The 15,402-nt window shown below is 38.2% G+C and overlaps 1 protein-coding gene and 1 pseudogene across 2 annotated transcripts; one reads left to right on the forward strand and one right to left on the reverse strand.

The window, feature by feature from the left end:
* Window positions 1–2,338: 2,338 nt before the first annotated feature.
* Window positions 2,339–9,536, reverse strand: LOC103723849 (annotated as a pseudogene).
* Window positions 9,537–10,472: 936 nt separating this feature from the next.
* On the forward strand, window positions 10,473–13,853 carry LOC103723850 (F-box/LRR-repeat protein 14). 2 transcript variants are annotated; one of them, XM_008814918.2, is made up of 2 exons: window positions 10,473–10,765; window positions 12,007–13,853. In XM_008814918.2, the coding sequence occupies exon 2, from the start codon at window positions 12,035–12,037 to the stop codon at window positions 13,436–13,438; it is 1,404 nt and encodes a 467-aa protein (XP_008813140.2). In that variant the 5' UTR covers window positions 10,473–10,765; window positions 12,007–12,034; the 3' UTR covers window positions 13,439–13,853. The 2 variants fall into 2 exon arrangements, with proteins under 2 accessions (XP_008813140.2, XP_026656062.2); XM_026800261.2 differs by lacking the exon at window positions 10,473–10,765 and adding an exon at window positions 10,779–11,666.
* The last annotated feature ends 1,549 nt before the right edge of the window (window positions 13,854–15,402 follow it).

Raw genomic sequence — 15,402 nt, forward strand, 5'->3', positions numbered from 1 at the left:
GCCAACAATATAAAAGAAAAATATTCTGCATCCATCCAAAAAGTAGCCTTGTCTCGAGCTCCACCAGGTCAAGCCAGTGCATGCAGAAGAGCTCCCACAAGCTCCAAGCAGCCCATGGACTGGGGCGTTTTGCACTACTAGAACCATATCACCGCTTGGGCATCTTGGAACAATTTGGCTACAGAAGAAAATTTTGGAATCTGACAAAAAGTTCAAAGATTTACCAAAAATTTGAGCATTCAAATTACTATGAATTTTTTTAGAAAACAATATAACGTATGAAGTGCTCATATATTTATACACATGATTTCATATAGGTCTGTACCATATATACTAGGCATGCTATACCACACCGATATCAATCATACTATAGAGGTCTACTCAATATTGATACATCGAACCAACCTTCATATTTGGCATATAGATACTATACTGTATTAAGATGGAACTAGTACGAGATCCGAGATTGTGAATCTTGTTTATATGCATGAAACTCTCTCAACAACTTATTTAGACATATGAAACAATAACTATTTTTAGCCGCTTATGGCATCACGAGTTTGTTATTTTTAAAAATGTCTTGGAATTAGTCAAGAATATTTCGTGAATTCATGAAAAGACCTTTTATACAATTTTTTCTATAGTGTTAGATGTTTTTTTTTTGTTAATTAGAACAAGTGGATATGGTTTGGAAATTTTTGTTGCTAATTTAATCACTCTATGATGTCGCTAAGCATGACTTCCACCATCTATTCGCCTATCGTGCCCTATCACCATAGTGGGAGCATGGTTCAATGGTTCTCTTGAATCATCAACCGACCACTTTTATTTTCACATGACGATCATCAGACATGCGGTGATCCATCCAAGAGTCATTTCCTTGAGCACAACGTCATTTGCAAGCATCTGGTATATCACTTTAAGGTGACAGATGAAAAATCAGGGTCCTTATAGAAATGTTCATGCATGCTATGAAAAAATTGTGTTCTCTGATCTAGCATCGATCGATTGTCTCATATTGAAAGAAGTTAGACTACAAATTAACAAACTATTTAGAACTGTCCTATTTATTATTTGTCCAATTAGCCAAGCTCAAAGCTAACCGTAATGCTTAGTAATTATAAGCTGCACCTAAACAGCCCCGATCAAAAAATAGCTTGTTAAAGTGGGTCAAGAACCAAGAATAAGCAGATCTGTTTAAGCTAAGCTCCAGATCGAGCTCAAGCACTGACTGGTTTGTTGCAATATAGAAGTTCAAATTTCTTGAGCAAACAATCTCAAAATTTAAATTAGATTTAGAAGATATATTATGCAAGTGTATGAAGAAAAATACTGTCCATGGAGTAATTAGTGAGAACACGATTTCAAACCACTTAACAGATGATGATAACAATGTAGTCAAATTGACTAATTAATGGCCATTTGGTACTGCTTTCATCTTTTATTTTTGTTTACAAAAATCTAAGAAGAAAAATGAACTAGACCGAAAACCATCTATGATGAGACCATTTTACTTTTTGAAATTGTTTGTCAAATCTTTAGAAGGAAAACTTATTGCTTTCGAAAAAGAGCGAAAATAAAATCAAGGAATAGAAGAAGTACTATGCAAATGCAATCTTCATAATTGATCACGATGTGGTATTTAACTAATTTGTAGAGAAACAAAAACAGTAAACAGGCTCTAAGTATACAAGAAAGACCCGGATCACCTAATGAAATGATCAGAGAGAACCCCAAAGTCATGATGCAGAAGAAAGCAAGAGGATGCCTCCTATCACTAAGTGGATGAAATTCATCAGGATATTACCATCCCTGTTGGGTCCTTTATATTAGTGTTTGTCCAGGAAATAATTAAATTTAAGGTCAGGGTTAATAGGGAAAAAAGATTTCCTATTGCATCTTATCTAAATCAGACTTCATAGAGAAAGGAAACAGAGATCACTGAGCTTTCTGAAAGCAAATTATTTTGGTGCAATATTAACAACCTGGATTCATTCTTAGACATTACACATGCTTTTGTCAATTTCTGTTGCAAGTTAAATCCAAAAGCTGCCATCAATCCAGTAGAATTGAGTCCAGATGGTAAAATGCTAGACTGAGTTAATGCCAAATCGAATAAAACTTTTTAAGACCCCCCAAAACATTTTGTTTCTTAATTCCCATACAAGTAGATACACAAGTATTTACTTGATACATGTAGCATGAAAGGCGGTTTTACTCAAATTGAACCTACAATAAATATCACCAAAAGGCAGAACATCAACTCATTCATCACATCGAGCCAGGTAAATTTAGAAATTTGCAGTTATAGGGGGTAAGTGTAAAGGCACATGAAAGAAATGAAAAACTGAAGACAGCTTTATAAACATAATCATAAGTACAACAACTGAGAGTCTTGCAACTAACAAGATGATGCACTAATCTTTGTAACTATTTTGATTTTACAAAGATGATGCTCCAATATTTGAAAATGAAACAAAAAATTTCCAGGAATCATATTAGGTATCTAACCATAGTCTTGCAACTCCAATCTTCTCCAGCCAAAAGATCCTCTAATTTAAGCAAGAAATAAGCCACCTACTTGAGAATTTACAAAGAAAGATCGTATTTGGAAGGTTTACACATTAAAACTCATTTTTAACATGGTAACCTGATACAGCATCTGACAACCAAAATATTTACCTTCAACATGAACTGGGGATTTCTTCTTTTTTTTTTTTCCTCCTTCCAGCTTTGACATTGTTGGTTCAAGTAATGTAAATGCAAAATGATATTTGTAACATGATCCATATGAATGTTAACTGAGTTCCACTGCAGAATTATGAATAGATAGCCTGTCATCGACAGGCCTGGTGTAAGCAGCAGCAGCTCTTCCCCACTACAAAGCCAATTATTGAAACAGCAAAACTTTATACAAGACTTGAGTGCAGAAATTACTAATAAATGATAATCCCAACTTTCAAGTGCAGCGGAAGTCCTTAAATTGATGAGTACATGCCAAGCTGACAATCACAAATGGAGCAAATATTGATGATAATATGTCAACAAAATGTCCATTGGGAAAAGTATATAAACATGATATGTAAGGAACCCATGGTCATATATGCACAAATGTTTCAACTGAACTAAATATAAACCTCCATCCTGATTGCTGTTACGGTCCGAGCAACTGTGCAAGACTAAGTGGCCGGAAATGCTAATCAGATGATTGCTCACATTGTTGAACATGCAGTCCAAACATTCTAATGTGAGACCGGAGTTGAATGGTCCGGTGATCTGATATGCAAGCACACCCATGAAAGAAATGCCAGGTAGCATAATCATCAGTCCCTCAAATACAATGCTGCATTCAACTCCAATAACACCAATAAGAGTCAAGGATACCCCACAGGAATGCGCCAAACTTTGTAATTATTTTGATTTTACAAAGCTGATGTTACATTATTTGAAAATAAAGCAAGAACCGGGAAAAAAATTCAGGAATGGTATTAGGTATCTAAACACAGTCTTGCAACTCAACTCTTCTCCAGCCAAAAGATCGCCAAATTTAAGCAAGAAATAAGCCACCTAGCTGAGAATTTACAAAGACAGATTGTATGTGGAAGCTGTACGCATTAAAACTCATTTTTAACATGGTAACCTGATACTGAATCTGACAAACAAAACATTTACCTTCAACATGAACTGAGGGGTTTTTTTTTTTTTGGCTTGACAGTGTGGGTTGGGAGCTTCTAATTTAACTGTTCAAGTAACGTAAATGGAAGATGATATTTATAATATGAATAGATAGCCTGAACAGATAACATATGAATGTTTGCTGAGTTCCCCTGCAGAATTATGAATAGGTAGCCTGTAACCAGAGGCCATCAACAGGCCTGGTGTAAGCAGCAGCTCTTCCCTGCTACAAAGCTAACTATGAAATAGCAAAACTTTATACAAGAGCTAAGTGCCGAAATTACTGATAAGCGATAATCCCAATTTTCAAGTGCAACAGAAGTCCTTAAATTGATGAGTGAGTACATGTCAAGATGCAACCAGAAATGGAACAAATATTTGATGATAATATGTCAACAAAATGTCTGTTGAAAAAAGAATATCAACTAGAGATGTAAGGAACCCATGGTCATTAATGCAGAGATGTTTCAACCAAACTAAATATGTACCTCCATCCTGCATCCTCTCTAGAAATGCTGTTAGGGTCTGACCAACCAAGCAAGACTAAATGGCCTTAAATGCGATTGAAATGATTGCCCACATCATTGAACATGCAGACCAAACATCCTGAAATGAGATTGGAGTTGAATGGTCCTACAATCCGATATGCCAGCATACCCATGAAGGAAATGCTAGGTAGCATAATCATCAGTTCCTCAAACCCAATGCTGCATTCAGCTCCAATAACATGACTCTATGTTAGAAAATGTATCTTGGAACATAAAAATTAACCAGCTATACTTCATATATGTTACATACAATGAATAAAAATTAACAAGACGAGGGAAAAAAAGTGCATACCAATACATCAATATATCTGTATTCACGGTACCAAATCTGTTTGTTGTCCTAATCTATCTTCCTTGGCTCATCTTTCTAGTAAACTCATCTTTTGCAATATGATCAAAAACAAAATTGCTAAAGAAGTTGAAAAAATTAGCATCAAGAAAACACTGTTCCATCCCCTAGTTGAAATATACCCTGTAAGCAAAGGTCCCAGAGCTGCTCCAACAGAACCTGTACCATCAATAATGGCTGTCACAGTAGCCAATGCTCATGCATTCCCCTTAACCATGTCCTGAGTACCCAGATCAGCTGCAACAGCTGTGGTAATACGTGAATATGGGCCATTCACAAAATACCCAGAAAGAAACATCAACCCAATGTTGAGGTGCATCGATATGCTTCCATATAGTCGATAAACAATAAGTGATGGGGGATTGAGAACAGAAGGAATAGAACCGAAGTCACAGCACGAGCACCAAGCCTGTCTGAAATGAATCCTGCTGAAATGCCACCAAATACCCCTCCAATGTCAAATATTGTTGAAAGGATTCCCGCAGTTTTGTGCGACAAGTGCTTGCCAGAAACAGTTACAACAACAACAAACAGTTCAATGTACATAATCATTATAATATTCTAAAATAATTTCTATCATGATATTAGGAGCCATGCTAAAGTAATATATTTGTTCTATGTAAGCAGTTTCAAAATCATCAAAGCATAAGACCTGATGAGATTCCAGTACACTTGGGTATGGTGAATACATACAGACAATATATGTGAATGGACAGAAGCAGTAGAGATCAAAGTCGAGAATCCTTTCATTCAAAAGTTTTAAAGTAGCCAAACCAATTGTAATAGCATTTGATGAAAGATTGTGATCGAATTGGCAAACCTTCTCCATTTGGAGGAAGGGTGCAACTATTGAGCGATAACCTAATTTGCAGCAATAATATTGATATGGTATATGATGACCTCAGCATCAATCGAGCCACCAACTGCATCAGTCGACCGGGCTGCTGATCTTGACATTGGCCAAGTTGCCGACCTGTGCAGCCAGTAGCAGCGAGCCATGTGTCTCCAATTCAAAATACATTAGAGAAAATTAATGCCTGTTGAAGGCACCGCCATTTATGAGGCACATTGCAGGGCAGTTACAGCTTATCCTGCATGATTGAGCGGTTACCGCACGATTCGTGCGATTGAGATTCGTGATGTGCACAACATGCGAACTGTTGTCGAACAATTAAGGCCCACTTCCACCTTACTTGATAATGGGCATTAACCCTCGCTCCATATAAATAGTGTCCAAAGGACCTCAAGATATGCTTGACTAAGCTCTCTCCCATTCTGCAACTCTATTGAACCTTCACTGTTTCCCCCAAAATTTCTGCTAGACTTAATCATTGGAGGATCTCCTGCCAGACAAACTCCAACAAGCAGACTTTCTTTTTTATTTTCAGGTTGGATTGCTAGAGTCAGCCTCTCTGTCCGAGCTCAACCACCGCAATCGTTCTCCAGTTCATCTCTTCAACTCGAAGCACGTCCGATCTCACCAACTCGGTGCTCGTTTGATCTTACCGCCTTCAACTTGGATTTGGTGGCAATAAATATAAAGTTAAGGTAAAGCATAGGTAATAAGTGTATTTTGTTTCCAGCATAAAAAGAAAAAAATTTATTATATATATGTATGTATGTACATATAATTGATCCAGAAAGGGCTAATGACGTTGCCGATTTGCATTGACTCAAATGTATTTTAGACATGATTGGTATTGGTAAAAGATGATCTTGTTTTAACTTAGGGTATGTTTGGTTGCATGAAAAGTACCTGGAAAGCTTATGTTTCTTTGAAAATTTTGTTTTTCATTTGTTTGTTTCGGCAGAAAATTGACAAATTTGGAATGTTTATATCTAGATTTCTGCATGACTTTTCCTCTTCCATGATATATTCACTTTCTTTTCCCTTTTCCATGGACTTCCTTACAACCAAACACCCCATTAGGTTTTACTGATCAGAAACCCTATTTTCCTTATTGTTAAGAGTAAAATGTCTAGTATTTTGCGAGACTTCACTCCTCCAGTCATCTTTAGGAATTCCTTATTGCCATCTCAGGTGCATCCATCCAGAAAGAAAGCATGCCTCCCTCATGGGATTAGTCTATTTACTTGGCAACAAAGATTTTCACATAAAGGGAAACAGGTAAGAGTCAACTATGGTCTAAACCATAACTATTAAGCATCATGAACGATGCAGTTAATTGCTTGAACAGCTCATATTAATATCAAAAAAAAAGAACAGAAAGAGACAGAATTTTGACATACCAGTGTGTCGAATGTAAAATGGCAACCAATAGAGGAAAGTATATGCCACAAGCTTGGAGAAAAAAAGGCAGAACGCATAGGGCGCTACGCTGGGCAGCCTCCATGCCTCCAAGAAACCAATCGCTGCCTTCGAGTCCAAATCAGCTGCTTTCAAGTCCAGATCAGATTTTCTCCCTGATCCAAGAAGACCAACCTCTTCCCCATTTGCCCCGTCGGCACCCGCCTCCAATCCATTGCCAGCATCATTCATCTCAATCTGCATGGCTGGAGATTCGAAACCCAGATCTTTCGGATTCACAACCAAGAATGCAAGAACAAATGCCCCGACAATGATGTTAGAATCCCCGGCAGCACAAACGACCACCCCCACCCGAACTCAAGGACCGAGGAAGCCACCACGGAGCCGAGGATGTTCCCCACCGAGGTGTGGGAGTTCCAAGCCCCCATGATAAGCCCCCGCTTCGACTTCCCAAACCAGTTCCCGACCACGGCAACGACGCAGGGCCACCCGATCGACTGGAAGAGCCCGCTGACGATCTGGACGGCGAGGAAGAAGCCGAGGCGGTGGACGCCCCACCAGTAGCCGACCCCGAAGGCGGCGGTGGAGATGCCGCTGCCGAGCATGCCGAAGGCGAGGAAGCGGCGGAGGTCGATCCGGTCGCCGACATGGCCGGCGAGGTACATGCCCGCGGAGTAGGAGGCGAGGAAGGCCAGATCGAGCTCGCCCAGGCGGTGGGGGCCGCGCGGGCCGTCAAAGGGCGGCCAGCCGGCATCGGCGGAAGCGGCAGAAGGAGGCGTTGGAGGCGGCCACCTCGGGGCCGAGGACGGATTTTACGATGGAGGGGGGCTTGCGGGAGGCGTGGAAGGCAGCGTAGGCTGAGAAGGTGAGGAGGAGGACGGAGATCTGGTGGTAAGAAAAGGCTCCGCCGCCGCGGTGGCGGCGGGCCTATCGTTAGCGTTTCCATCGGAGAAACCCTGTATCCTGCGGTGGCTTTCCTTCGGGCATGGAGGGAAGGAAGAAGAGGAAGGAATCAACTGATTGGTTAATTTAATCGACCCATGGAATCAAATCGTGGATCCGAAGCAACGGTCATTTTTGGGTTCGGTAGTAGCGGGATAGCATGTCTCGCCCCCAAACTGTTATTAACCGTTACCAATGAAATAACGGTTACCAGTTGCCGGTTTGGTTCGGCTTTTCCCGAAACGAATAGAAAATCCAAGGACTGATTTAATAATGCGCCATCCGAAGGAATTGAGTAAAGATTCAAAGGACTGATTTAAGCTTTTCTTTCACTTATTTCCTCTTACCAACAAATAATTTTTTATTAATAAAGTCATATTATGACCGTATCCAAAATATATGCATATAAAATAGGTTTCATAAATTATCCAACCATATTTTTTAAATTTCATATATAGCACATAACATAATTTAAAATAAAAAAAAATTTGATTACTTAATTCTCAAGAAAGCATGCAGAACAGATTGTGTTGGAGATTTTTTTTCCTTATTTCAAAAAAAAAATGGTACGTGGCTGATCATCCGAAAAAAACCACACTATGCATCATGCAATGATTTGCAAATCTTATAGCGGACTTGGGCATGTGAGAGTAATAAAAAAGCAGAAATAGATACAGCAAAAGAACCAAGGAAGTTTAATAGAAAAAGGTAAACCATCATATTTATTCACCAACTTATCATAGTACGTACATGCATCTCTAGAAACCATAGTGCCACACCATTTTTAGTTAATAAATTTATTATTAGGTATACAACACTACACATCCACTTCATCGACGGTGGGGTGGACCCTGTGGTGCAGATGGACTGCCGGGCGGAGGTGCATGGGGAGCAGGACGCCCCCCAAGTTCAGAAGAGGGAGGAGGAGGAGGAGCTTGTGGACCTACTGGCCCTCCATGAGGACCCCGAGGACCATGTGGCTCATGGCCTTGTGGCTTGTGAGGCGGGGGAGGTTGCATCTTCTAACTTCTTCCTCTTATCCTCTTGTCTTGGCAGAGAGAAGCTTGGAGTATAAATAGACAGCATAAGAGAATGTTAGAGTTGACTGAGCTTGCGAGTTTGTTTCATATCCGTCGGTCGCACCTACAATTCTTGGGTTCTAGTTTTGTGTTCGCATGTAGAGATTGGTGTCTCCTAATCATGGCTCTATATTTCCGTTTTCCTCATAATAATTTGAGTAAGCTATAATTTTTTCCCTGAGGACATGACATGGACATATGGCATTTGACTAGTGCAATGCTAAGGTACAGTTTTTTCTTCTTCTCTCGACTATTCTTGCAATCCAATATATCAACATAATAAATTATAATAAATATGAAACTTCAAGAGCCAATTTCTTAGTATATACTAAGCAATGATGATGATTGAGCAAGAGCTGCTATCATTAATATTGGCATTCATATAGCAAGCAGATAACTCTAAAAAAACTATCTTCATGGAGAAACTCTTATCATTAATATCAATATTACAAATATTGGCTTGTATGATGCAGGATGTCATTTTTTTTTTAACTATTTTGAAATGTATTATAACAATAAAAGAATAAAACACTTTAATAGCTAAATTTTTGTTGCACGTTAACTGATGAATTTGATAATAACATAGTAGAAATTTTCATCATTAATGCCTCTATCTAAACGAAGAACTGCACAAAAATTTCTATGCAAAAATGTTATATCATTAATACCGGCATCACTAATACCAATCCATATGCTACAAAGGATATATTTTTTACTAACAATTTTTAGAATATAATATAATAATTTAAATATTATAATATGATTTGGGAGAATATTGGTTAGTCCAACCTCGAGTTGATCCGATCTCTTTAACCTCGGTCTTAACCGAGGTAAGTAAATCCAATATGGACCGATGTTTCATTCTGGTCGGTTCGGCATAAGAATAATACCAAAGATCATTGCATGAATGACAATAATGGCATTGGCGAACATTGCGTTGACGCACAATCGACATAGTTATCGCTAAATATTAATTATGGCGAGCCGTTACTATGCGACTAATGCACGATCATCGTTATCATGCAGTTGTAGCATTGCCCAATAAACTAAGTTATGGACACTAATTTTATCCTATATAGGATCCTCAAGTGAGTAATCTACTATTCCTCTACTCATTCTCTTTCTTCCACTGTTGCTCTAAATCTCTAACTTAAGCATCAGATGGGTGCCTCGCGAAACTTTCCAACAAGTGAACTTCTTTGCAGGTTGATCCCGCCTTTCCGTCTTACTTTCAACCAACCTCAACGTACTTCGGTTTTCACTGACTGCAGCACAATGCAGGTCGAGTCCGACCTAAATCCAGAATCTAGCAGCAATGTATTAAAATAAAAATTTTGATACTTACTGTATATTAAGTAATGACATCATTAGTACTGTGAGTCTAAATGTCGTTTAGAGATGTCTGTACGAGAGTAGACCCAAACTTCTCAATGAGTCGGATCGCTACAGTTTTTTAAGCGGAGAAGCACGCGAACCGAGACACTAATATCAGATGGAAAGACGAAACAGGACACGAATTTCTTCAAATCTACCAAAATGACCTTGCAGTAAATACGCACCTCCGATATCCCTTATAAATTAATAAGATCTAAAACTTGCTTCCCGACAAAAAATATCTTACGACATGGAATGGTGTCTCCGTTCCAACCTTGTCTTCTTATCTGAAAGTTATCTTTCCATGTAGAAGATTCAGGATATTTGTTCATAGATTCACATCTGAAATCCTTGTGGGAGTGATTTGAAAAATCTCATCTGGATATTTACGCCCCCCCCCCCCCCCAAAAAAAAAAAAAAAAAAAAATCGCATCTGGACATGGATTATTTGTTAGGAAGTGAGGATTTGTGAGATGAAAAGAGGGATTTGATTAGTTGATGCCATCTGGTGCTTCTCAGATACTCAAAGGTGATGCCTTTGGTTTTGTTTCATTTCATGTTTTTTTCTTCTTTTAGGGGTTGTTATCATACTATTCTTCTTGTTTTTTTTTCATATAAATCTAAGCTTTTTTGCCATCTATAGAGATTGAATTAGAGGATATATGTCTGAAATTTGGGATTTTTTTTTTTGTCAAAATTTGCTGGCTATGTATGAATTCTTATGAGATAAGGCAAAGAATAATTGTGCTGCTCTTTTTGCGGCTGAGTTTTTTTTTTTTTTTCACTTTTTGTTTTGCTTGGGCTGCCAAATAATCAGTGCTCTTTTCAGGATTTTCTAACTTTTATGTTCTTCTCATAATTTTCGAAGTGATGAGAATAGATCCAATAATTGGAGAAAGAAAATACCCATTTACATATATTTTTTTGTTGATATATGTCGAAATTTTGATACACCCTCATTTAAATCATTGGTTGGTAGCAGATTAGAAGGAAGCAGCTTATTCTGCTGGTAAAATCTAGCAGGATACCTGGAATCAAGTCCCACCTTTATTGGGTTAGGAAGGGAAGGGGATGGGGGGGAGGAGGAGGGGAGGTTTATGGGGCCCCTGATTCTACAAAAAGTTGACAAAAGGAACTGGAATGAAGAGCCATGTTGTTGTAAAAATTCATGCCTTTCTTGTATTCACAAATTCTACTATTAAAAATCTTTGAGGGCAAATTCCCTAGATTCATTAAACAGTAAATACAACCATCATTGGCTTTGAATCCTCTCCCCCCAAATGATATTTATGATTATTTTTAGCACCCTTCTAGTGGCATCAGTTGATACACCTATAAGTTGAGTAATGCTATTGGGCACTACTTGGATTGGCAAAAGTCGAATCAATATGCATCATACCGTCTCCATATCAGCACAGATAACTGACAGAGTAAGTGAGCAGTGCCTTATAGTATTTCTCTCTTAAATCTTTGACTTAATAAAGATTGGAATAGGATACGATATTCTTGTCAAGTTTATCTCTTTCTTTACCTCACTTCATTTTTTTGTTTTTGATGAAAAAGTTGAGGTAATTTATTCGCCATATAGCTGAAAGGGTAAATTTATGGATTCAAAAGATGGCATAACCATAACTAGCCTTTGGTTCCCTGTGAAGGATTAGCAGGACACCAAGTTAACAATCCATCATAATCTGTAAAAAAGTTGATTGGGATATCATATTTAGCTTATTTTTTAGCACCACTTTCTTATACTGTTTGCATTAATTATAGGTGCTAAGAGTGCACAATTGGTTTCTTGATGGAGGATCTTCCTGAAGTACTAGTTTTCGATATTCTCAAGAGAATAAGTAACTCTGCTGACAGAAATTCTGTATCTCTTGTGTGCAAACGCCTTTATGCAATCGAGGGAGAACAGAGAGATTTCTTAAGAGTTGGATGTGGATTACATCCAGCTACAGAAGCATTAACTTCTCTGTGCATCCGCTTCCCAAACTTAAAGAAAGTAGAGATAGTCTACTCTGGTTGGATGTCCAACTTGGGAAAGCAATTAGACAATCAAGGCCTTCTTGTGCTCTCATCCCACTGCCCTTGTCTTGCAGAGCTAACCATGAGTTTCTGTTCATTCATCAATGATACTGGCCTTGGTTATTTAGCTTCTTGCGGAAAGCTTAGATCTCTTAAGCTAAATTTTGCACCGGCGATAAGTTCTAATGGGATTCTCTCACTTGTTGTTGGTTGCAAGAATCTTTCCACCCTCCATCTCATTCGCTGCATGAGAGTTAGCAGTGTCGAGTGGCTAGAATACCTTGGTAAAGTTGGAACCCTAGAGGACCTCTCTATCAAGAATTGCAGGGCCATTGGTGAGGATGATCTCATAAAGCTAGGTCCTGGACTGAGGAAACTCAAGCGGTTGGAATTTGAGGTGGACGCATATTATAGGTACCCAAAGGCTTATGATCACTTTGTGGGGGATAGATGGAAAAGGCATCAGATCTGCTGTGAGGAGATGAAGGAGATTAGCTTGATAAATTGTATTATGACTCCGAGCAGAGGGCTTTCATGCTTGTTAGGAAAATGCCAGGCATTGGAGAAGCTCCTCCTGGACATGTGCATTGGGCTAAAGGACAGCGATATGATTGCATTATCTCAGCAGTCCAGCAACCTCAGAAGCATCTCGTTACGCCTCCCTTCACAGTTTTTGGCACCTGTCTTAGTGAACACTCCATTACGGTTGACTAATGAGAGTCTGAAGGCATTAGCTCGTGGCTGCCCCATGCTCGAAGTGGTTGAATTATCCTTCTCTGATGTAGAATTCCCATCATTCTCTTGCTTCAGTCAGGATGGTATTCTAGTGTTGATTCAAAGTTGTCCAATTCGTGTTTTGACGCTTAATAGCACTTGCTTCTTTAACAACAGTGGGATGGAAGCCCTTTGTTCTGCGCAGTTTTTGCAGACACTAGAGCTTGTGAAATGCCAGGAAGTCAGTGATGAGGGTATTCTGCTTGTCATACACTTCCCTTGCTTGACTAATCTTAAGCTCCGCAGATGTTTAGGAGTGACAGACAATGGATTAAAGCCACTTGTGGGTTCGCAGAAATTGGAGTCTCTGACAGTTGAAGACTGCACTCTGATTTCTGAAGAAGGTGTTCAAGGGGCTGCAAGGTCCGTTTCGTACCGGCAAGATTTATCATGGTTGTATTGAATTCTTGGTTCATGCCTGTTTTGTAGGTCTATAGCTAACGGCAGGCTTCTTGAAGATGTGGATGCTTCAGAGATGGAGGCCTTCCATCCATTTAAGCATGCATTCATGTGTTGTGATTCTATCATAATAGCTTTATTTCCTGGTTGAAGGTGTTCTTTTAGGTTACAAGATCTAAGAAAAAATATTTTCTTCTAAGTTCAGAGGATTCCTGCATCAAAGAGACCAGCCAGCTCATCATGACGATAAAAGGACTCGATGTGTTTCCATCAGCTCTTGTATGAAAAACAATGTCCTAGGAAGCAATTTGTGTAGGGTTTACACCCATATTCAATGAGTTTGAACTTTGAATGGAACATTTGCTTCTCTTGAACCTGAATTCAGCTTACACTAATAAGAAGCAAAAAAAAATTATGCATAACTGGGTCTTTGCTATCTGTATACGCTTATATGCTTCATCCCTTTATTTATTAAGCTTTTATTTTACATGGAGCATCAACATTTTAAACTATCAAATGCAGATAAAAGGGACAATGTAGAATGTGAATTTCTTCTCAATGTCTTTTAAATTGAATGACTAATGTTGAGCAAATCTATATTATGTAGAATTATGAAATGAATACATACAATTAACTTTTATTTCATGACAATAATGACTAACCAATTGGTAAATTGCATGTCGTTATCCATAAAGTAAAATCGTCTTTCGGAGTCCATGCATTCATGAGGACAATATTTTGGTCTAAAATTCTTTCCTTTTTCCCTCTAAAAAGGTCTTTCTCCCTTTGAAAGCTAAAACCAAACATGCTTATTTTGATGCACAGGTTTTCTATTACTGCAGTTGGATCGTAGCTGATGTTTTCTTTGGAACTGTTGGTCATGCAGGCTTTATTTTCAATTATCAAAATTCAGTCATAATTAATTGTGAATATCACTATCAGCTGACAGTTTTTCCAGGCATAATCTTTATCTTGCCAGTCAGCACATAATCTAACTTGATTTTAGCCATCGTGAAGCTTTATCCACTGCACATACTAAGTTCTTGATTTCTTATATAACAAAAGAAAAATGTCATCCCTCTTTGTAACACTAAAAGTTACTAAATACTAGTTTTATGTTCCAGGGGAGGTACCCTCATTACTCTTGTAAGATCATACTACCAATAAGCTTCCAACGACTCTTTACTGGATTTCCTATTGCCTATATCCTGACATTATGAAATTTATTGGAAGTGTCAGAGGCAAACCCGTCGCTTATCATTTTGATAACCACTGCAATATCTATTATAATTGTTCTTATTTTTCTTTTTTAAGGCAATTGAGTGGGCGACCTTGATAAGATTTAGACGCATGAATTCCTACAAAAAAAGAGGTGCCATCTGCTTGAGGTAAGCCCTTGGCTGGTACCTACCCTCAACAAGTTGTCCAGGAAAATTTTTGCTCCACCTATATTCTGCTAATAACTCGCCTTAATGGTGAAAAAGAGATAGACAAATCGTAATTCAATCAAGAAGAAGGAAGAAATTTCTTCAACCCACTTAATTTGAATATTCTTAAAAAAAAATTAGAATAAAATGATGAAAGTAGGGTCTAGGTTCCTTTACTTTTCTTAATTAATTATAAAACTGAGTTAAGTAGTCTCTATTTATATTAGTGAGATTTACTTTTGCACAATTTATGTTTAATTCCTCTTCTAGTTAAAACAACACTCCCGAAATAAATATAACTAGTGAAAACATCATGAAAAAACTAAAATTCCAAGGAGATAGATCTCAATTTTTATATCAATTTTGTCTTTAGCAATTTCATCTAATTCTTTTCGAATTGAAAAATATATCAGGTCATTCTTAGAAAAAAATATTTTTATCGACCTTTTTCAAGATCTAAATAATGGAATTTGTTCTCGATCGCTCGGTATGCCACACCCTAATAAGAGGGCACCATGCTATAGAGTCTCCAAAACTTTGA

The sequence above is a fragment of the Phoenix dactylifera genome, unplaced genomic scaffold, assembly GCF_009389715.1.
Source record: "Phoenix dactylifera cultivar Barhee BC4 unplaced genomic scaffold, palm_55x_up_171113_PBpolish2nd_filt_p 000046F, whole genome shotgun sequence".
Lineage (NCBI taxonomy): Eukaryota > Viridiplantae > Streptophyta > Magnoliopsida > Arecales > Arecaceae > Phoenix > Phoenix dactylifera.

Excerpts from the sequence above, each read along its gene's own strand:
- LOC103723850 (XM_008814918.2), top strand. The coding sequence starts at position 12,035 with ATGGAGGATCTTCCTGAAGTACTAGTTTTCGATATTCTCAAGAGAATA.